The sequence below is a fragment of the Carica papaya genome, chromosome 2 (genome assembly GCF_054855325.1).
Source record: "Carica papaya isolate Zhongbai chromosome 2, ASM5485532v1, whole genome shotgun sequence".
Lineage (NCBI taxonomy): Eukaryota > Viridiplantae > Streptophyta > Magnoliopsida > Brassicales > Caricaceae > Carica > Carica papaya.
In genome coordinates, this window is record NC_142310.1 from 1,570,076 (window position 1) to 1,589,532 (window position 19,457).

At 33.1% G+C, this 19,457-nt stretch overlaps 3 protein-coding genes across 6 annotated transcripts; 1 reads left to right on the plus strand and 2 right to left on the minus strand.

The window, feature by feature from the left end:
- Positions 1-924: 924 nt before the first annotated feature.
- Positions 925-9,132, minus strand: SEX4 (dual specificity protein phosphatase (DsPTP1) family protein). 3 transcript variants are annotated; one of them, XM_088212524.1, is made up of 15 exons: positions 8,973-9,132; positions 8,807-8,879; positions 8,669-8,713; positions 7,791-7,896; positions 7,412-7,488; positions 7,236-7,312; positions 7,000-7,080; positions 6,268-6,400; positions 5,167-5,226; positions 4,827-4,883; positions 3,892-3,987; positions 2,683-2,742; positions 2,149-2,256; positions 1,338-1,516; positions 925-1,147 (listed from the first exon to the last, which is right to left on the minus strand). In XM_088212524.1, exons 1-14 carry the CDS (start codon positions 8,996-8,998, stop codon positions 1,382-1,384), a joined length of 1,134 nt encoding a protein of 377 aa, XP_088068650.1. In that variant the 5' UTR covers positions 8,999-9,132; the 3' UTR covers positions 925-1,147; positions 1,338-1,381. The 3 variants fall into 3 exon arrangements, with proteins under 3 accessions (XP_088068650.1, XP_088068651.1, XP_088068649.1); XM_088212525.1 differs by lacking the exon at positions 925-1,147 and having other exon boundaries at positions 1,222-1,516; positions 7,412-7,464; XM_088212523.1 differs by lacking the exon at positions 925-1,147 and having other exon boundaries at positions 1,222-1,516.
- A 490-nt stretch (positions 9,133-9,622) lies between these two features.
- On the minus strand, positions 9,623-14,909 carry PHF1 (phosphate transporter traffic facilitator1). Its single transcript, XM_088212527.1, has 10 exons — positions 14,736-14,909; positions 14,169-14,269; positions 13,160-13,292; positions 12,973-13,064; positions 12,548-12,647; positions 11,977-12,049; positions 11,768-11,888; positions 10,885-11,004; positions 10,197-10,267; positions 9,623-10,095 (listed from the first exon to the last, which is right to left on the minus strand). The coding sequence occupies exons 1-10, from the start codon at positions 14,907-14,909 to the stop codon at positions 9,893-9,895; spliced, it is 1,188 nt and encodes a 395-aa protein (XP_088068653.1). The 3' UTR covers positions 9,623-9,892.
- LOC110809110 (Ubiquitin-like superfamily protein) lies at positions 14,822-18,856 on the plus strand. Of its 2 annotated transcripts, none has more exons than XM_022034833.2 (6): positions 14,822-14,956; positions 15,897-16,150; positions 17,502-17,776; positions 17,881-17,986; positions 18,074-18,173; positions 18,298-18,856. In XM_022034833.2, the coding sequence occupies exons 3-6, from the start codon at positions 17,554-17,556 to the stop codon at positions 18,403-18,405; spliced, it is 537 nt and encodes a 178-aa protein (XP_021890525.1). In that variant the 5' UTR covers positions 14,822-14,956; positions 15,897-16,150; positions 17,502-17,553; the 3' UTR covers positions 18,406-18,856. The 2 variants fall into 2 exon arrangements, with proteins under 2 accessions (XP_021890525.1, XP_021890524.1); XM_022034832.2 differs by having other exon boundaries at positions 17,506-17,776.
- Positions 18,857-19,457: the final 601 nt, after the last annotated feature.

Below are 19,457 nucleotides of genomic sequence, written 5' to 3' on the forward strand. Positions count from 1 at the left end.
GTATTATGTTTAACGAAATTAACATAAATTTAAAAAACCGTAAAAAAGTTTTTGTAACAAATAATAAATTAATCAAATTATTAATATCATGTTTATTTAATTTATGTAAGATGTAGACTGATAAACTACTAGCACATTGTATTAATAATGTTTCGACAAGATTTGAACCGACCTATCATACACATTGACATTGGTCATTACACAAAACCTAGTAACCTAAGAATACCAAATGAATATCTTGTTAAATTAATTAGGCAGTATTAATTCATTCATAAGAAAGACCAAACCGTTGGCTTGTAAGATGTTTTCATTAATTTCAACACACTAACATTGAATTCTCTTCTTTAATCAAATGGGATTTGGTAAGTTCCTTTTTGGGTCACCTGATTTAATTTAGCACGTCAACTAATTAATGTTCGACAAAGATAGTTGTTGTAGCATTTCAAAGCTTATCTAATAATATAGGCATTGAAGATTTAATAATAATAATGATAATAATAATTTAATTAATTAGTTAATCAAATTATTTATAGAATTAGGAGGAAAGAGTGTGAACCGCCTGGGTCCATTTGTTTAGATCTAGTCAAGGGAAAGAGGGAAAGGACAAAAGCTGGCAGATCACAAACAAAGCTGTCATAACATGTTATGTAGTCCTACCAATCTAAACGTTTTGAGAGCTTAGAAAAACTTCTCTTACTAATCATCAATCTCACCAATCATTGTCTTTTAAAAATTATATTGGATATAATTTACTTGAATAATTAAATTAAATTAATTTTTAATAAATTTATTAAAATTTTAAATTAAAAAATTTATAATAATTAATTTTTTTTTTAATTAAAACAGGTACAACAAATTAAAAATTAGATCTAATATTTATTGAAAATAAAAATTATATCCAAGTTCCACTAAAAAAAATATATATATCCAAACAAGAGAATGCCAATATCAAATCAAATTATAATATCAATGAGGTTCATTTTTTTTTTTAATTTTTAAATAAAATTTACATTATTTTGTAATTTAATATAGTGGAAATTTATAAACAAACTCTACAACGATTTATTCCAAAAATAATCTTACCAATTGTCTTCTACCATCATCGAAATCCTTGGGATGATATAACATTTTTCCCGGTGGAGACAGACTGGAACACCAGAAAATTCATTAGCCGTCAATATGTTTGTGAGTAATATCGGTGCAAGAATAAAGTCGTGGGTGTTAAATATAAAAGCTTAAAGAAGCCAGCTTATTTATATTTAGTGACTGCTGCAAAATTTTCACGATGATATATGGTACAGATATTATTCTTGGTAGTTATTCTTCTATCATCTTACTTTACATAGAAAGACAACACCTTCCTTTCTCTTGTATTTGCAATTTATTCATCATCTTCAGGACAAGTTTCAAGGAACTGTCTTATTTTCGCTCGTTCATCGGTTGTAAGATCAGGATCCTCACTAGTTAACTGCTCTCTCAATGTTGCAGCGACATTGCTTGGATCATCATCCACAACCTGTACACAGACAACATTAATCATCAAATAGGGTTTCTTGACTAAATTCTGAGTTGACTATCCGACTTTCGAATATATCGAAGACTTGATTCCAAGTCAATCATAAATTTGTTTCATGATTGATATGTCTCCTTATGTTGTAGGATTGACTATTCCTACGAGATGGATTAAACAAATTCTCGCAAGAGAACTGCAAATGGAATATGAAATTTAAGTGAAGATTATCTTTGGTATAAATTTAGTAATTTCATAGAATTACATTCCTAAACACACATTAGCATGATGAATAAAAACAGTCCCCATTAAAAGTTTAGTCTAGAATTAAGATAATGCCATTCTAAACCATATCAAAATTGATGGAATTTGGAATACATCACTTCTATTCCACGTAAAATTTTATTTAAGGTCAATTTTTCAATGAAGTTTAGACCTTCTCCTAATTGAATTAACTATAATTTGTAAATAAATTTCATAAAAATTCTAAATTTGCTAAATAGAGGTTAACAATTGGTCCAAAGAGGAGCCCATGCCCTTGAGAGAATTATTAGCAATCAATTTTTTGTCTTTTACATTTTGGACTTTTATTTTAGTGTTAAATTTTTCCACACATAAATTAGACAGTTGAGACTTACTTGTATATAATTGTTCACATGGCCATCATCGTTAGGAGTTGTAACAAGCTCAAAGTCATTGCATGTCCACTCTCCATCAATTATATACTTGTACTCGTAGCGCCCTTCCTGTAAAGCAAGAGGTAGTATCATGCAATGTTCTGCTTATATTGATTTGAAATTTCAATTTCTAAACTGACATTCCCTGTGGGTAATTCAAATGAAAAATCCAGTAACGTGTAACAGGATGTATTCAGCACATTTATTAACAGCACTAATAAGAGGACAATGAAAAATGAAACACAAAAACACTTTCCTTTCAACACGTAAAAATTAAGGCATGAAACTTTTAATATTTATCTTCCACACGCTATGCATAAAAGGTTATATACATATCATGTATGCATTTATGTATATCTCGATACTATATATATTTATATGTATGTAAGATAGAAATATACGTATAGGAAATAAAAATTTCGTACGCCAAATGCAGCCAAATTTTTAGAAGAAACATTCTTAAAACTAAAAATGTACTTCATAAAACTCACTTACCGGCAATTCTCTCTTGAGAGTCCATAAACCTTGTACTGAGTCGAACTTCAAAGGTACTCTCTGGAGAAAAAAAACAGCAAAAATAAGAACCTGTTTCTAATAAAAATGTAATCAAAATATATAACAAGGGTAATAATCAAGTCAATCCCCTTTTCTTTTTTGGGTAATCCGGAATAGTTAAGTGTTCCAAACGTTGTTCTCAAATTCTCAAGAGGTTTACAGACCATGTTAGGAAAAGTCAATCCACAAACTACATATTCTCCAAATTTTGGCATCTACCGAAGGCAAGCAAAAAACACAAACTGCTAACATTAAGCAGGTGTCTCAACAAAAAAATATATGTGGATACTAATTAGCAAATAATATGATGTTATTTTCAGTAGGTAAGTAATCCAATATTCTCCTAGCAACCATACTCATAATTGGAGACAATCCCCATCAGACAGTGGACTTTATTATTAGTAAGAAATGGACCAATAGAGCATTTCAGGCTAAAATAAAAAAGTAAGAATTCATAGATCTGCTAAGCCACAAGCTTTTTCCTTTTTTTTTTTTTCAAAAAAAAAAAAAGAAACATCAGCCAGAAAGACTAGTCCTTTCTGGTATTACAGGTCAATAGAGCTGCCATCTTGTAAGCCTTCAAAATGAAAATGTGATGCATAGACAGGACTAACGGTGACTATTGGCTGCTTGTTTCTTCAAGGAAACCATATCTTTTTTCAGAGTTTAGTTGCCATGAATTTAGCACCTGCCATACAGATGCAAACCTAAGGACCAATCTGAAGTATCTTTCCCGCTCAGACACCTTTTTTCGTAAAACAAGCTCCCATATTTTATATTTACCATCTTATATTGACTTCTTGATGATTCTTGTTATAGAGAAAATATATCTACTAAGTCTAGTAAAAATTTTTTATAAGAAGTTTATAAGACAGCTGATGCAGCATGGTGGCACTTAGAGCTGTCCATGAAAAAGGACACCAGTATCATCTTGCAGCTCTACATAGAGTCCAGGCATTTGAGATATTAAGAGAGTGTTTGGCACCTAATGTGAGTGTTTTGAGCTATGTATGAGCACCAAACACTTTAAGCACATTTCTATTAGCAACTCCAAACAACTTCCAAGACTGATGGTAGATAAAAAATTATTTTTGAAAATCATAAAAGGAATTCTTGTCAATTTTTTTCTGTTAAAAGGACAGAATATACCTGCCCCCATCCAATATCAAGTCCAGAAACTTCTACTGTAGAGCAATTGCCATTTTTCCACGCCAAAGTCACAATCTTCTTCTTGAGCCCTGTAAGCTTCAAAATGATAATATGTATAATGAATGAGTTTCAATTAATGCTTCTATTGAATGTAAAGCAAAGAAAGAAGAGCTCGGGTTCTAGGATTTCTCTTTCAGAATTTTTTTTTGAGAATTCTATTTCACAAATTATAATATCATCAGCGAAAACAAATCAGGATAATAACTGCTATTCTAGTTTATTTCTGTCCATTTTTTAAAAGTGCTACCATAGGTAGCAAAACAAACATTTGGTTGTAAAGCATAACAATTCTTTTGCAGGTGGGATATTTCAAGACCTGACGATGCACAACAAAAAGACTAAAATAGACTACAATATTAATTAATGTTTATTGAACCACTTATGTGAACATATTACAGAATGTTTCTTAACCATATTAGTTAAGGGGCAAAAAAGTAGTTTTCTGGATCAGCAATTTTATTTAATGCGATAAAAAAGGAACAGCATAATCACATTCTCTTCCCCTCTCAAAATGTGCAGTCCTCTATAAGGATGAGAGCTCAGGTTTTAGGATAATCTATATGCCTGAGAGAGACAGAGATTGCATGCAAACATACACAGATGCAACAACAAATAAAGTTTATGGTTTCTGTCACATGGATTCTAATGAACTTGGACAGCAATTTTTGTAAGCAAGGCTTTGAGCATTTTCCATTTAATTTTTAACTTTTACTGTAAAGGTGCAGAAATTAATATATTTCATTCCTCATAATTTTGCCAAGTCACATATATGGAATTGATCCAAAGAGAGGATAAATATCAATGAATGAAATCACCACGAAAGAAAATGGAGGGTCAAGCCTAAATTCATCCCTTGGAAAAGGAAGACGACTCACAATATCAGCTGTTGCACTTTTGATAGCATCCAACTTTGGGAAGCATGAGCGTTTGCTCTGCAAGGAAAGAAACAATAATTACTCGAGAAATGTCATTAAGATCTGTAGCTATGTAGTCGATATTTGGCACTATTTCCTTTGAATCTCCACATACAGGTTAATTCACTCTAGAAATTTTTGCTCTACATTGAGATAATATCTCCAAAATACTCCAGAACAGAATTAAAACTGTAATGAAGAAACTATATGGCCAGTTACTATTAAATTTTCAAGATGCAGTTCCATAAATAGAAGGGAAATTCCTACACTTATGAATAAATCAGAACAAAGGAAAAACTACCAGCAGCAGACTGTAAGCTTCATTGAGTGCATAGCCTTGAACCCAGAACATGTATGCAACCTGTAGTTCAGGAAAAAGGTTTAGTGTAATCAGAGAAGATAAAAACAGGTTATTTCATATTAACATAATCAATTCTTACATTTTTTCCATACATAATCAATTCTTCATATTAACATAAGAATGGGAAAAATTATGGTTGATGGCCGCTTTTTATACAAGAATGAAGCGGATTTATGTAACCATATTCTTTTGTGGTGCCTGGTGATATCTAATCTATAGACTATGGTTTATGACCTGTTGGAAATAAGCTGGGTCATAAAGGGATCGGTTATAGATGAATCATATTTTGGGTGGTATAGAAAGAGAGGAACAATAAAGCTTTTTAAGGGATTGAAAGGGAGTTAACTAAGATTGAGGATAAACAGTTACATGTTGTGGGATCTTTGGTTCTAGGACATAATATAAATAGGATGTAGGATTTTGGGAATGTTATAAATATACTCACTGATTTGTAAATATTTTTGTACATAGGTGGCATCCCATTGGTGTCATTGATTTGATATACTTGGTATGTTTTTTATTTCAAAAAAAAAATCATTTACATTTTTTCCATTTCACTCAAACAATTGTACCTTATCGAATAAAATTGCTTTTTCTTTTGCTTCATATCAAATATATCCCGATAGTCTAATAAACGAAGATTTCACACAACCACCAAAGAAATTTACCAACTAAACTAGTCGACAGCTTTATTGATGTTCGCAAATGCATCTTACTCACCTCTATTACTATCTCTATCTTCCTAAGCACCAATATTGTTTTCTTCTATATGCATTTCTTTTTTCTTGTTATTTAAAGGAAGTAATAGGTCAACTGCAAGGCAGCTTTGAACAATTCACCCATAATGCTGCAATCCTAAGTATTTACAATGTATTGCCACATAGATGAAAACTATAAAAATCAAGACAAGTTTATTTTGGACTACTTTTCTCACTAAGATACATTTTCTCCATTTTTCCACACATGCCACACATGTATATATATGAATAAACATACTTGTTCGACTCAGAAACAGCAGAAGTACAAAATTGATTAACATACTGCAACAGCAGGAGCTCTTCCAAGACCAGCAGTGCAATGTATATATGTCACTCCTCCATTTCGCTTTATGGCCTTGTATAGTTTACTAACTACAGCTGGAAGCCGCATCCTTAAATCAAATGCATCAAAGTCTCTGCTCCATCAAATATTACACAGTTATATCAAGTGAAAATTGCAATGATGAGTGTGTATGTGTGTGAAAGTATGTCCATGCTCTTCAATAGAGTAGCTAAACGTTAGCAACTAATCTAAGCTTATTTAACTTGTAAGGTCATGAAAATAATGCAAAGTTCATCATGAAAAAAAAATTCATCCATAGGATCAGTTTATCAAACACTAATCTCTGTTTCATTCTCACTAAACAAGGCATTACCATAGTGATAAGGAAATGAATTTCATGCAGCTGATCAGGGTATCAAATACTAAAGTATGTTTGGCACAAATGATTTTCACAAAAAAAAAAATCTAAAATTCATTTGCAAATCCGCATTTTAGCATAGATAAAGAAAAAATGAGCGGATTTGAAAAGGAAATCCACATTTTGTGCAATCCATTTATTCTAAAGATAGACTAATAGCACTTTAGTTATTAGTGAACAAGTTATCACTACTTGAAGGATACCGTGGTTGGCTTCTCTTTAGTTTTAGAAGACCAGTACTTTTCACTTGGCAAAAAAAAAAAAACCGTGCTTCTTTAGCTGAAAAATAAACAGTCCTTGTTTTTCTAATTAACCTTATCTGAGCGCGCAAATGCTGAATATCACCACATGCCTTAGCATATTCACGAATTGCCTTTATATCTACACCAAAATATCTGAAATTATTTGTAAAGGATTCACAGAATGTGTATTTTCTCAAAACTAACCTGTCAACATTTAACATTCAATAATTACAACCATATAAAGTAATGATGTAAGTAAGATCTTGAATTAATAAACTTAAATTAAATGAACTGAATGTCCTGGATACTCCAAATCTGGATCTTGTTGTAAGCAAAATACGGTTTTGACCCCAATTTTACGGAGCTTGTCAACATCTTCAGGAGTCTATCATGTAAGAAACAGAGGAAAGGAAAGGTAAGGTCAGCAAAAATCAGCAACCATCTGTGAAGTCAAAATGCTATGTAATTCAGAAATGAGAATCACCTGTAGGCATGACCCCACAATCAAATCCGGACGTATGAAGTTGTAATTCATTCCTAATTCATGCCTATAGGTCAAAACTATAATGAAGATATTGAAATGAATCATTAGCAGATCTTATTGACATCCAGAAGAAGTAACAAGTTTGAAAATATGCATAAATCACACGCACACAAAAATCAGTCTATGGCATGTTTATGATGTGAAGACTAGACTCTATGATCACCTGAATATGTTACTATACGTTGTATAACTATATTTATATAACGAACACGACCTTTATCATTATATACCTATCATCTGACCCTAAGAAAATGTCTGTTCTGCCTAAACCTGTTCCTAAGGGTAACTCGTTAAGGTAAAAACATATGAGCATATTTACCAGCGCCCATAGCTTCTGTCATGTTATGACTATACATCTCAGATTTTTCTTCATCCTCCTTTTCATCACCACTCTTATCCACACTGGATGTTGAACCAGAAATTGCCTACATATTAAAATTTTTAATAAGCTTCCCAAAGAAAATGTTAAAGTTACAAGTAACAGGAACAGCTACAAACAGTTTAACACATTCAGTGGACAAAATTCAGATTGATATTTACTCAAATTAAAAAAAACGACAAATGATAATTCAACCAAGATGGACAGACTACAAAATAGGCTTAAGTTTAATATGCTTCAATGTTACAATGTCTGAAAAAAAGAAGTTAGGTAGTCTTATCTTGTATTACATCAACACTATCTTAGATTATAATATACATGAAAGTTAAACATATGCAGGCAACTCAAATTTCAATCATTACAACTGTTAATTTGAATGCTTTTTAAAAATCCAACCCATCATGAAATTAATATTCTCCAAAAAGAATCCAACATTCAATTAATCAAACAATTAATTAAAAAGAAAAAACCAATGCACTAATTTGCAGGGGGAAAGTAAAATATTAGCCATAAGGAAATAATAATATCTCTCACTCGGTAGAGCAGTACAAAACAAGAAAATATTTCACATAATCAAGTGCCATAATATTTATAAAGAGATATTTACTTATCATTTGAATATCTACTTCCTAATTGGACCAGCTCCAGTTCACAGGATTATCCTAAGAAATAAAAAAAAAGAAAAATTAAGAAAAAACAAATAATAAGGTGGACAAAATCTAAATCATAGTAGTCTGTACCCAAGCTGACTATAACTTTCCAAAAAAAGAAAAAGAAAACCAGAAAACCTATGTTGATAGCATAAATTGTAAAGCTACCTTCACGATCAAACTTCGGTTTAGATCAGTAGGATCCAGCATCTTCTGCATTACATTAACAGACAATGAGAAACACACTGACAGCAATATTTTATGTGGTAAAGAAAACTGTACGCACAGATCTCAAAAAGAAGTTACCAGTTTATGAATAGAACATGAAGAGAACTTCCTTTTGTGGCATTTGAAGCTTTGCATAGGCAGAGCAGAGGATCTGAGATTCAGAAAATGAATTAATTACACACGATTGAAAGAGTAAATAAGAAGAAGAAGAAGAAGAAGAAGAAGAAGGAGAGTTCCCGCTAACCTTGGAAGATAATGGAGACAATTCATCTGATCAAATGAGGAAATATCAGGGAAGATAAAGAGAGAGAGAGAAGAATCCTGTGAAGAGAGTACGTACTTTTTGAATTGATATTTCTCTTCTCCTCCAGCCTTTTATATAGAAAATATGCTTGAGTAAAAAGGGAATCGACTTTCGACAGATTCTCAGAAATGCCATTCTTCTCCCCTGCTGCTAGTGGGGACATGCAAAGTGCTAACCGTTAAAATATTTTCTGCTTATTTTTTGTTTTTTTATTGAAAAAATTATTAAATTGTAATAATGTAAACGAAAAAGGTTTTTTTCTTTTTAATATTATTTTTTCTTTATATTATCATTTTTTTGGGTATTATATATTTTTAAATATGTATTATTTAATATCATATTGCTATACTTATATCTATTCGATACTATTTTTGGTTCCTATTTATTTTCATATTTATTGAAATTTAATACTTAAATATTATATTCATTTTTTTTGTTATTTTAATTAAATTATTATTTAAAAAAAATAAAAAAAATTATTATATTTTTTATATTTCCAAAAACTTTTGGATCTTAATTCCTGCCCTAATATTCTTAATATAACCAAAAGAAGAACACAATAACTTATAATTAACCGCACAAACAAAAGGTGAAAATAGAAAATCACTTACTTGACATCAAGAAATAGATCAGTTCTAAAAAAGTACACTTTTGCATAATGAAGAGGCAAAAATCTTGCCAAAAAATCACCTTCTGAAATCTTATAGGCCTTTCCCAGGAGGTCTTTCTTTGATAAATAGAATTTTCGCAGTATCTCAAAAAAAATTTAAAATAACCCGGAAAGAACGTATAAGAGATGTCAAGACAAACAAATTATCGTACACTTCTCTCGGCTTTCGTGTCCGAATCCGAGGAACAACTCACATATCTAATGGTCCGAATGCACTCCACATATTTTGATCATCAGATGACTTTTGATCTCTGATAAACGATCCTAGCTTCGGTCTTGGTTGATTCTTCCCAAGTGGGAAGTTCCAAAATGAATCAGAATTCTCGAAGAATATGTAAAATGCAGCAGCAGATGCCAAAAACAAACCTATGAGCAACACATATATTTGCCACTCTGCACAAAAGAGGAAAGAAAAAGCAAAATTAGAAAACAAAATATGTCTCCTGCTATTAATTTCGGGCGTGTGATCATGTGAGGATAAAGCACGGAGAGACCTTTCCAATCTGCAGGCACGTTTAATTTCGTCACCGTTGCCCCCCATTCACTGGAAGTAGTAAGCACAACCCTACAAAATTGCACCGGTCAAATGTTTAATGAGAGTCAAAAGGTGCTCATAAATTTATTTAGGCTTAATTATATGGTCAGAAGTCTTAATCATGGTTCAGATCTGAGAAAAGGAAAGAGGTAACCGAGGAAGAGAGACTGAATTGCTTCAAGGTAAACAGATTTTCGATGCTTTCATTCTCAAAAGTTATGTCTATTAATAGGTTACAAATGGCGGGAAAATTGAGCAGGAAGGAAGGCAGTAACCTCCAGGGGCCCCACTAAAACGTCGTGCCTCAGTAACAGAACTCTGTAAAAGCGTACTCCTCCCTCTGCTCATATATCTCTTAGAAGATATTTCATTCAAACACGGGTTTGTACCATACTCCAGAGAAAATATGTTATCCGAATTCTCTATTGATATGACATCTCATTGTCCACCAGATTCTCTCCCCCTCTCTATTCTCTCCTTAAAAAGCCCTTCCTTTCCCCAATGGGACCAATCAAACCAAACACGAAACAAGCTCCCAAATTATCTAACATTATATAATATTAGCGATACACACAAATTACAATACAGACTACACATATGCGTTCATTAATCCCTTTAATAAGTACCGGCATATTGACTGAACCTACCGTTGACTCGGACAGAACGCCAGTGATGCAATGGATGTACCAAGGTGTAGCCTCTTACTCCAGTGGGAGATCTCCATCTTCTTTATTTCAACCACACAGAGATTTCCGTCTTTGCTTCCGCTGAAGTTAGGAAATATTGAATCGTTAGGTCAATCAGAAAGCAAAACACATAAGAACCTCAATGCATCCAACCTCCAATCCATCTAACTTAACTTGTCTCGAGAAATCATTTTTTTCTTTACCTTTTGACTCCTCTTTCGTACAATTTAAGATCCAAATAAATGACATAATAGATCATTATTGTATGCTTGTATATTTAACTTTTTTTCTCGTTATATTTGAGTTTGACCCGAGGTGAGGTAGCAAAAAACCATGGACATACGGCTACAATGCACTCAATTAATGTCTTTGGTAAGTCAGCGTATATCAATTAGTAGGTGAAGTGTGAGATTATCTCATAACTTATATAATAATATTATTATAATTACAGAAAAGGAAATTGTAACAACAGTATTTATGAATGGTGTTAGATATCAGAGAGAGTATTACAGACCGGAAAAAAATTATTACTTCACTCAACTGTAGCCAAATCAATAACAACAAATTCCAGAGAGCCAATACCAAGTTAGGGATGTAAGAGTTTTTGAAGGGGTGGAAGAGGAGAATAGTTTTGACTTAATTAAGAATAAATGGTTCTGAACCTTTGAATTTTTGTTATTGGATCATGTTTTGTACTCGGTGGAGGATTTAGGGAAGCTTATTGATTTACTAATTGATATCTAAATATCTTGTATGCGGATTGACACCTCCTTGGTGCCTTTGTTAACAATATTGTTTATTTCAAAAAAAAAAAAGAAAAGAAAGAGCAATGCCATGTGCTTACAGAGCAAGATACTTTCCATCCAGGCTGATGGACATTGTGGAAGCAGGCTTTCCGAGCAACCTCTTGTGCCCAATTTTGTTCCATGTGCTAATGTCATAAACCGCAGTTACAGATTTATCACCTGCTCCCATTGATATCGATAAGTTCCATAGCGAATTATAAGATGTAATGATCCAATTTATTTGCCTTCAAATGATAAACAAGTCTACCTCTTTGAATGCTACAAAACAAAAATGGCTTTGTTCCATCCATTGAAAAGCAACACAATTCGATCTTTTCATCCTGGAAGAAGAACAATCAGGCACAATTACGAAAAAAATTATTGAAACAGCACAAATTGTTTGGCAACTCTTAAGGCTAAAATATCCAATAGATAATTGACATAATCCTCGTTTCAACTGCCACCTGCGAATTCCAAAGTGGCATTATGACCACTTGAGATATGCATGATACTCCATAACATTATTCTAACATAAGTTTCAACTCTTGAAAAGAGAAAATTTTATGATAGAATTTTCTCAGAAAAAAAAAATGACAATAGATTATTTTTTTCCAACCAAAATTTCAAATAAGTACTGTAACCTTCGAATCAGTATTACGTTTGTTAGTGTAGCTTTTTGTTCTAAATTTAAAAAATAACAGACCACTTCTCCTACTAGCAAATAGAAAAAGTAAAGTTCATCGGAGCGAAGTGTGTATCTACAAATGAAAGTGCAGCTAGTAAAAGGTGGGGATATATAAGTCATTCTAAAGTATATTTTCCCCTTAAATATACAGTACCGAATTGCGAGCCAAAGTTGTCAGAGGAACACCATCTTCTGTCTTCCAAATTCTTGCTGAACCATCAGTAGATGTTGAAGCTAAGAACTCGGAATCTAGGCTACAATAGGACAGATAAAAGAAGGCCAAAAAATTCAGTATCGAGCTGAGATAACATACAAGAACTTGTTTAAACTTTCAATTATAACACTGGATTTTTTGTCAATCAAGATTTCCTTACTCAAAATTTTTTATTTTTCTATTCATTCTTTAGGCAAATTCTTCCAAAGGACTACTATAAATAAGATCCATAACTTTTGTCATTCTTTTATAAGACACTTAATTTGACATTTTTACTTCAAAATCTTGATTTGATAATGGCAGAAAAAACCTTCCCTTGCTCAATTACAAGGAGTTGAATACAAAAAAAATAGTTTTATTCTGACCTAAAATCCATATCTCTCACGGATTTATGTGCTTGAGGCTCATGTAAAATGATTTGCAGGCTTGGCCACCCAAAAATCCTGAGATTCCCATCCTAAAATTGATAAAAAGAGATGGGTCTTAACCATATACATATACAGACAAGTTAAAGTTAGAAAACATAACTTAAGATCACAAGTTATTGCTTACCACTCCACCAGTTGCAAATTTCGATCCATCTACACTGAAGGCTAAACATTTTTGTTGACCGACATCCTGGAGAGGAGGTAGTTCCTTAGCCAACAACTTTAAATGTGTTTCTCGACCATACAGCTCAAATAACCTTAAAAAAAAAAGAAACTATAAGGCAAAGTACTAGCTAGCCTGAACCACAGAGTTCATTGGGATGTTAACTTGGGAGGCAACTAATTAGATCTAGATTATAATAAATAAATACAAAAAGATATTGGAAGGATTTCCCGTATACTAAAACAAGTGTATCTATAATTTCATTATCAAAATATCTAACAGTCGAAGTGGAAAAGATACTTGTTTTCACTGTAAAAGTGAGACCAAATCCATTTAATCATAGTCTAGAGACAGCAGAGAGTAGATAGGATCATGATCTTTCTCTCTAAAGAAGTAGGAAAAAGAATTATTAGAATGAGAGGGCTGAGGTAAGAAATTTCGTGACACTTCAAGTCTGCTGTCCATCAGTAGAGAATGATCCAACTAACTTGAGATCTCCCACATGCACCAATGAACTCGAAAACCTAACCAACAAAGTTTCAGGCATAGCTCTCCAAACATAACAAGCAAAAGGTAAGGTGAACAAACCGACAAGACCACTTATTACAGCAATGTGTTGCTGAGGCATTGTCCCAGTGTTCTTTAAACGTTAACCAAAATAACTTTCAACATGAAATAGCTTCACAGGACTCACTGGTAATACAAAAATTTAGATTACATGGTAGGGGAGAGACATATTGTATTAGTTTGTCTGAATTCTGAAAGTCGTAAAATTATCTATCACGATTCTATAGTAATAACGAAGACACCAATTTAACAGTTAGGAAAATTTTAGTATTCAACTATACAGGAAAATAAATAAGAACTCAATTAGGTGAGTTTCATAGGCTCAGTTCCTCTTTCAAGAATAAACTTGTCCCAGCACAACAACCTTCCAATACCCTGATACAAATTTAACAGAGAAACTCACTTGCAGCCACCGTTGGTGGTAGAGCACACAAATTCATCTCCACTAGGGTGCACTGCAATGGTTATTGGCTCACCATCGATATGCTCAAGCACATGGGTAGCCTAAAACAAAATATCAAGCCAGAAAAAAATATATATAACCCCTCAAATTAACTATAATACAACCTAAAATACTGCATTTAATAATCAAAATCTAAAGACATTTACTTCAAAACCTGAAAATTTAATAACCAAAAAGCAATAAAAAACCAAGAAGCACAATATTCTTGCTATTGAAGAATTGAAAACCTGAAACTCATTTAAAAGTACAAGGACAAAAGGAAAAAAAAAACTTTTTATCCGTTTTAAAACACACCTTTTGCATTTCTTTCGTATAAAGACGGAAAGAAACAGTTTCTTGCTTTTCTTGAATATAAAAAGGAGATGTATCCAAAAATGCCCTCATCGCTACAAGCAATAAAAAGAAATAAAACCTCCATTTTTTTAGTAAATTCCATCATTTTCACAAATTTGGAAACGCCCATTTTCCAGAAAGAGGAAAAGAAACAAAAGTGAGACGGAGAGATACCAGAGGAGAGGAAGAGAGGGAAGTCGTGACGGGATCAAAGGAGAAGATTTCGATGACGGAAGGGGAAGAACCGGATTTCCCCGCTTTTCCCAGAACGACCAGATTGACATTCTCGGGTCTCCGGATCCACGAGCCGCACGTCACCCTCCCATTGTCCCACCCGTCACGCTCCATCAAATCTTCTAAACGGGAACACAGAGGGAAAAGCAAGAAAGATTCAGGTACGATTTACACTTTCACAAACAGAGGACTTTTTTATACTTGGCTTTCCCAGAAAGGAACCAAAATCTCAAAATTATCGGAAAAAGAAACAGAGAAAAAGAAAATCTTTCACTGTTTTGATTAGTTCATTGACAATGACGAGCCGAGGTACAAGCAGACAAGGCACGGGGTACAAGAGATTTGACTAAAACTGGGGAATTTTTAAATTTTCTTTTGGTTTTTCGGATTTTCCTGGCGAAGAAAATTATTTCAGATTTTCAATCCCCCCAGGAAAGCAAAACTCAAAAGAAATAATTTTTAGAAAATAAAGGAAGGAACTTTAGAAGTTGTTTATGGATAATGAGATGTGGGTCCCACTCGGTGAGTTCAAAGAGGAATAAAACAATTTGTCGACGATGTCAACTCTTTGGTTTCAGGATATTCGGTTTAGGGATTCCGCGGGAAACTTGCCCTGGGCGTTATTTCCCAATAAAAATATATTTTTTTATTTTTATTTATAGATATTTATATATATATAATTATATATTTGGTCTTTAATTTTTAAATTAGTTATTAAATTTTAAAATTAAATATTTAATTTTTTATGAGCAATTTAATTTGACTGAAATTTTTTTAGGAGATTAAATATTTAATCTTAAGAATTTTTTTACAAAAAAAATGGTCTTCTTGTAGTGATACTTAATATTTATATATTTTATTTTATAATGTATGTAATATATGTTATTTATATATTTGATATTTTTTAGATGTTAGTTTTTAAATAAATAAATTAATCTGAACTAAAAATTTCAGTTCAGAAATTTCTAAACTAAAGAATAGACCAAACCGGATAATATAGACTGAAGATTATCCGGTCCAGGCTAAAACGAATTGTTACCTAGTCCGGTTCGATTGTTTTATTTAGACCGGAGAATGCTCACCCGAAAATTATTCGGTCAGAAATTTCAGTCTCCGCCCTGTTTTCTGGTCCGACTCTCTACTGAGTCACTGACTCGGTGGCGCTGCTGGCTTCCTCTCTCCCAGCGTGTCCCTCTTCGTAGAACCTGTCTTGTCTGTTCTGTTTCTTACCGCCATCGATGCCTCCTCACTTCGTCTCTCCCAATCACTGAATCCTATTCTCAGTCGCGACAAAAGGCTGCTACTTGGGAGACCAGTTGCATCCCCCGCGACCCAGCAGCCAAAGTTGCTGCACGGTAAGACTCTTCCTTTACCTTTTTTTTTTTCTTTCAAATTATGATTCTGTGATTTTTTCTTTTGCAATTTGGTTGATACATATAAATGATGAAATTCAGTTTAGTTGATTAAATCATAGTAGCTTGTTTGGGTTTGGTTTGAGTGGCAATGGTGCGAAGTTAGGGACTGGGTTTACTTTTTTTTTTTCTTTTAAAATCTTTAATCACTTTCATTGGAAAAAAATGAGCATTTTGCTGACTGATGGGGTGCAAGCTGGATGCACACCATGTGTTTGACAAAATGCGTAAAGATAATACTCGATTTGATTTTGATCTTCTTGTTAAATTCAGTTGTGGAAACATCTAAATCTTTTTTATATCTTTTATGTACTTTGCTAAACTTTGAATGTTATTAATATATTTCCCCATGGATTGAGAGAGAGGTGAAGGAGAGAGCTGATTGATTCTTTGTTTGTCAGGGCTTGGTCAAACTCATTCCTGAATCGGCTGCTTCTTTGGAACTTTGGAAAGTCCATTCCTTTTTTTTTTTTTTTTTAATGTGAGTTCATGGATATCTTTAATCTCACTTCTGTCTTACTCTCCCAGATGGGACATTCCTCCTTTCTTTTCTAGTTCTCCTCCACGGTGAAACTTTCTTGCTTCCCTTTCATTGTGGGTTATTTTCTTTTTCAGATGGGAGTTCTGAAAATTTTCCAGCTTTATGTTTTTCTCTTAATTCTTTTAATTAGAAATCCCAGAAGAGCAAATTTCTGAGTTTTTTTTTCCTGTGAACAATCGGAAGTAACTTATGCATTTTATTGCCCATCAAGTGTTTGAAGAAGAGACTGCTGTACATGGGCTGGGTCATCCTCTTTTTAATACGGGGTTCTAGACCCTTGGTCTTTTGTTACTGGGTCATCCTCTTTGTTCTATGCTGGAATGATGAACCTTGTGGATAACTTGATTGACATGTAAATTTTTTATCCATGGGCGGCACTCTCTTGATGCCTATAACAATATACTTTCGCACTTATTTTAAAAAAATGACTGCTGTACATGGTCTTTGAGACAAATGACTGCTATATCAAGTTTCGGTTTGTATTTCTGCTATAATGTCTTTATATTCATGAGGGAATTTAGAGCTAACAGAGAGAATATAGAACGAGAAAAGTAGTTAATGCTGCACTAAAAAGCAAAACAGGGAAAGTAAAAGAAGCTATTCTTTTGATCCTCTCTTTGAATTAAGTCACGACCAAGAGAGAAATGCACAGGGCTCATAAGGAATGAATAATAAATGCAGCCTTTTCTATCTGCTTCTTGCTTTCCGGCTAGTTTGTAATACTGTGAAATCTCTTTTCCTTATTTAATCAAGACAGGACCTTAAGAGAAAACACGAGAAAGAGGGAGAGTAGTGATTGGCTAAAATGGCAGAACCAAGTCAAAAGGGTGAACAAGTGTTGGGTGATTACAACAGCGATAATTTTAAAAAGGCAAGGCTACAATCAACACTAACCACACTCCTTGAGGATCCAATACTTGCTGATGTCCCGAAGAAGCCAACATTAGCAGACGTTGACACCCTCATCAGCCTGGAGCTAGGCAGTGCCATGCGCATCTCCATCCTTAAATTAGATGGCTCTTCCTTGGGTACACAATATATACATCCTCTTTTTATCTTTTCCTTTTAGACAATTTTTTAAACAGCTTATATGCCAATAGAAAATTCTTGACTCGTCTTATTTGTGATCAAGATGTGGTGGTCATGAATTCTGCTACTGTCAAGGACTTGAAACTCACGATCAAGAGGAAAATTAACGAGATGGAGCAGGCAAATTTGGGTCATCGCCACATTTCTTGGTACTTGTCAACAACTGTTTGTACTCCATACAAGAGAGGGTCTAACAAGCTTTGAAAATCACCAGCATGACTTTTCTGGGTTTGCAGGAAACATGTCTGGGAAAATTTTTGCCTTTCACACCACAATGAGAAACTCCTTGATGACAATGCCTCACTTGAGGAATTTGGCATCCGCAACAATTCTCAGGTTTTTAGTTCTGTGACTTATCACCTTTATGGATGAGCCTGTTTCTTGTCTTGGTGTGTGATCAATTTACAGACCGATTTGTGTGAAAGATTTATGTGGGTAAGCTGTTGTGGGTGATATGCAGGTGCAATTTGTCTCTTACATCGTGTCAAAGGGTTCAAACCACCACTCTAAGCGGAGGAAACACCAATTTTTTCATGGTCTTAACAAAAAGACAACAAGAAGAGAATAATCCATGATGTGTTTGATGTTATGCTGCATTTTGCAAAAGATTACACTAAGCCACCCACCAACATAGAGAATGAACCTAAAAATATATCGAATCCAACCAAGAGGTTGAAGGTCTTTAACAATGTGATATTTCACCTAGACATGGGCACCTCGACCGATGGTCGATCATACTTAGGTTCACGACTGAACAGTTTCTGTAAGAGTAAAAAAAGCAGAGATATTGTCTTCTTTATCTTTACTATTTTGATATTTCTGAGTCAACTTCATGTCAAGTGAACTTAAATTTGACATTTCTCCAAGTGCTAGATGAATTTTGTTCAAGCTTAATAACCATGTTCAGGAATTGTAGTTCTTGAGAAGAAGCTGGAGGAGCAATGATTATAGATAAAATTTTACTTTTAGCTATGTAAGCATGAATCAATAATTTAAATATAGTAATTTTATTAAACTTACTATAGATTTTGTTACCCACCCAGTAGCCTACCAAATTTCTATTGCCATTCAATGAACTCAAGTCAAATTATGATAGATAAAATCTATAATTACCATTAAGAAAAACACAAAATTTAATTGTTCAGCATGACTTCTGGATGGTATAATAGGTTTTGATTAGTGATGACTGTAGGGTGAGATTACCCACATCCAAAACAGCTTTAAATTTATTACTCCATCCTCACTTCTATGGTAGTTTCCTATATCCATTATTTACCCACTCCTTATATTTCAAAAGTATTAGTTTATATAATTTAACAATATCTAAATTAGTAATTAACAAAATAATATAAATTAATATTTATATAATATGTTACTCATCAATATAATTTAATAAAATTTAATTACTTACATTATTTAATATAATATTTTAAATATAATTTTAGAACGATGTCATTTAAAGTACATAACGAGTATAAGCATAACGAACTTTTTTTTTTTATATATACCTACCTCATATTTCTTATCAATTATTTATTCCGTTTATGAAAGAGTAAATAAAAAAAAGTTAGCGGTCAAATCACCGTCGATCATCCCCAATTTTGACAAAAAATACTAATG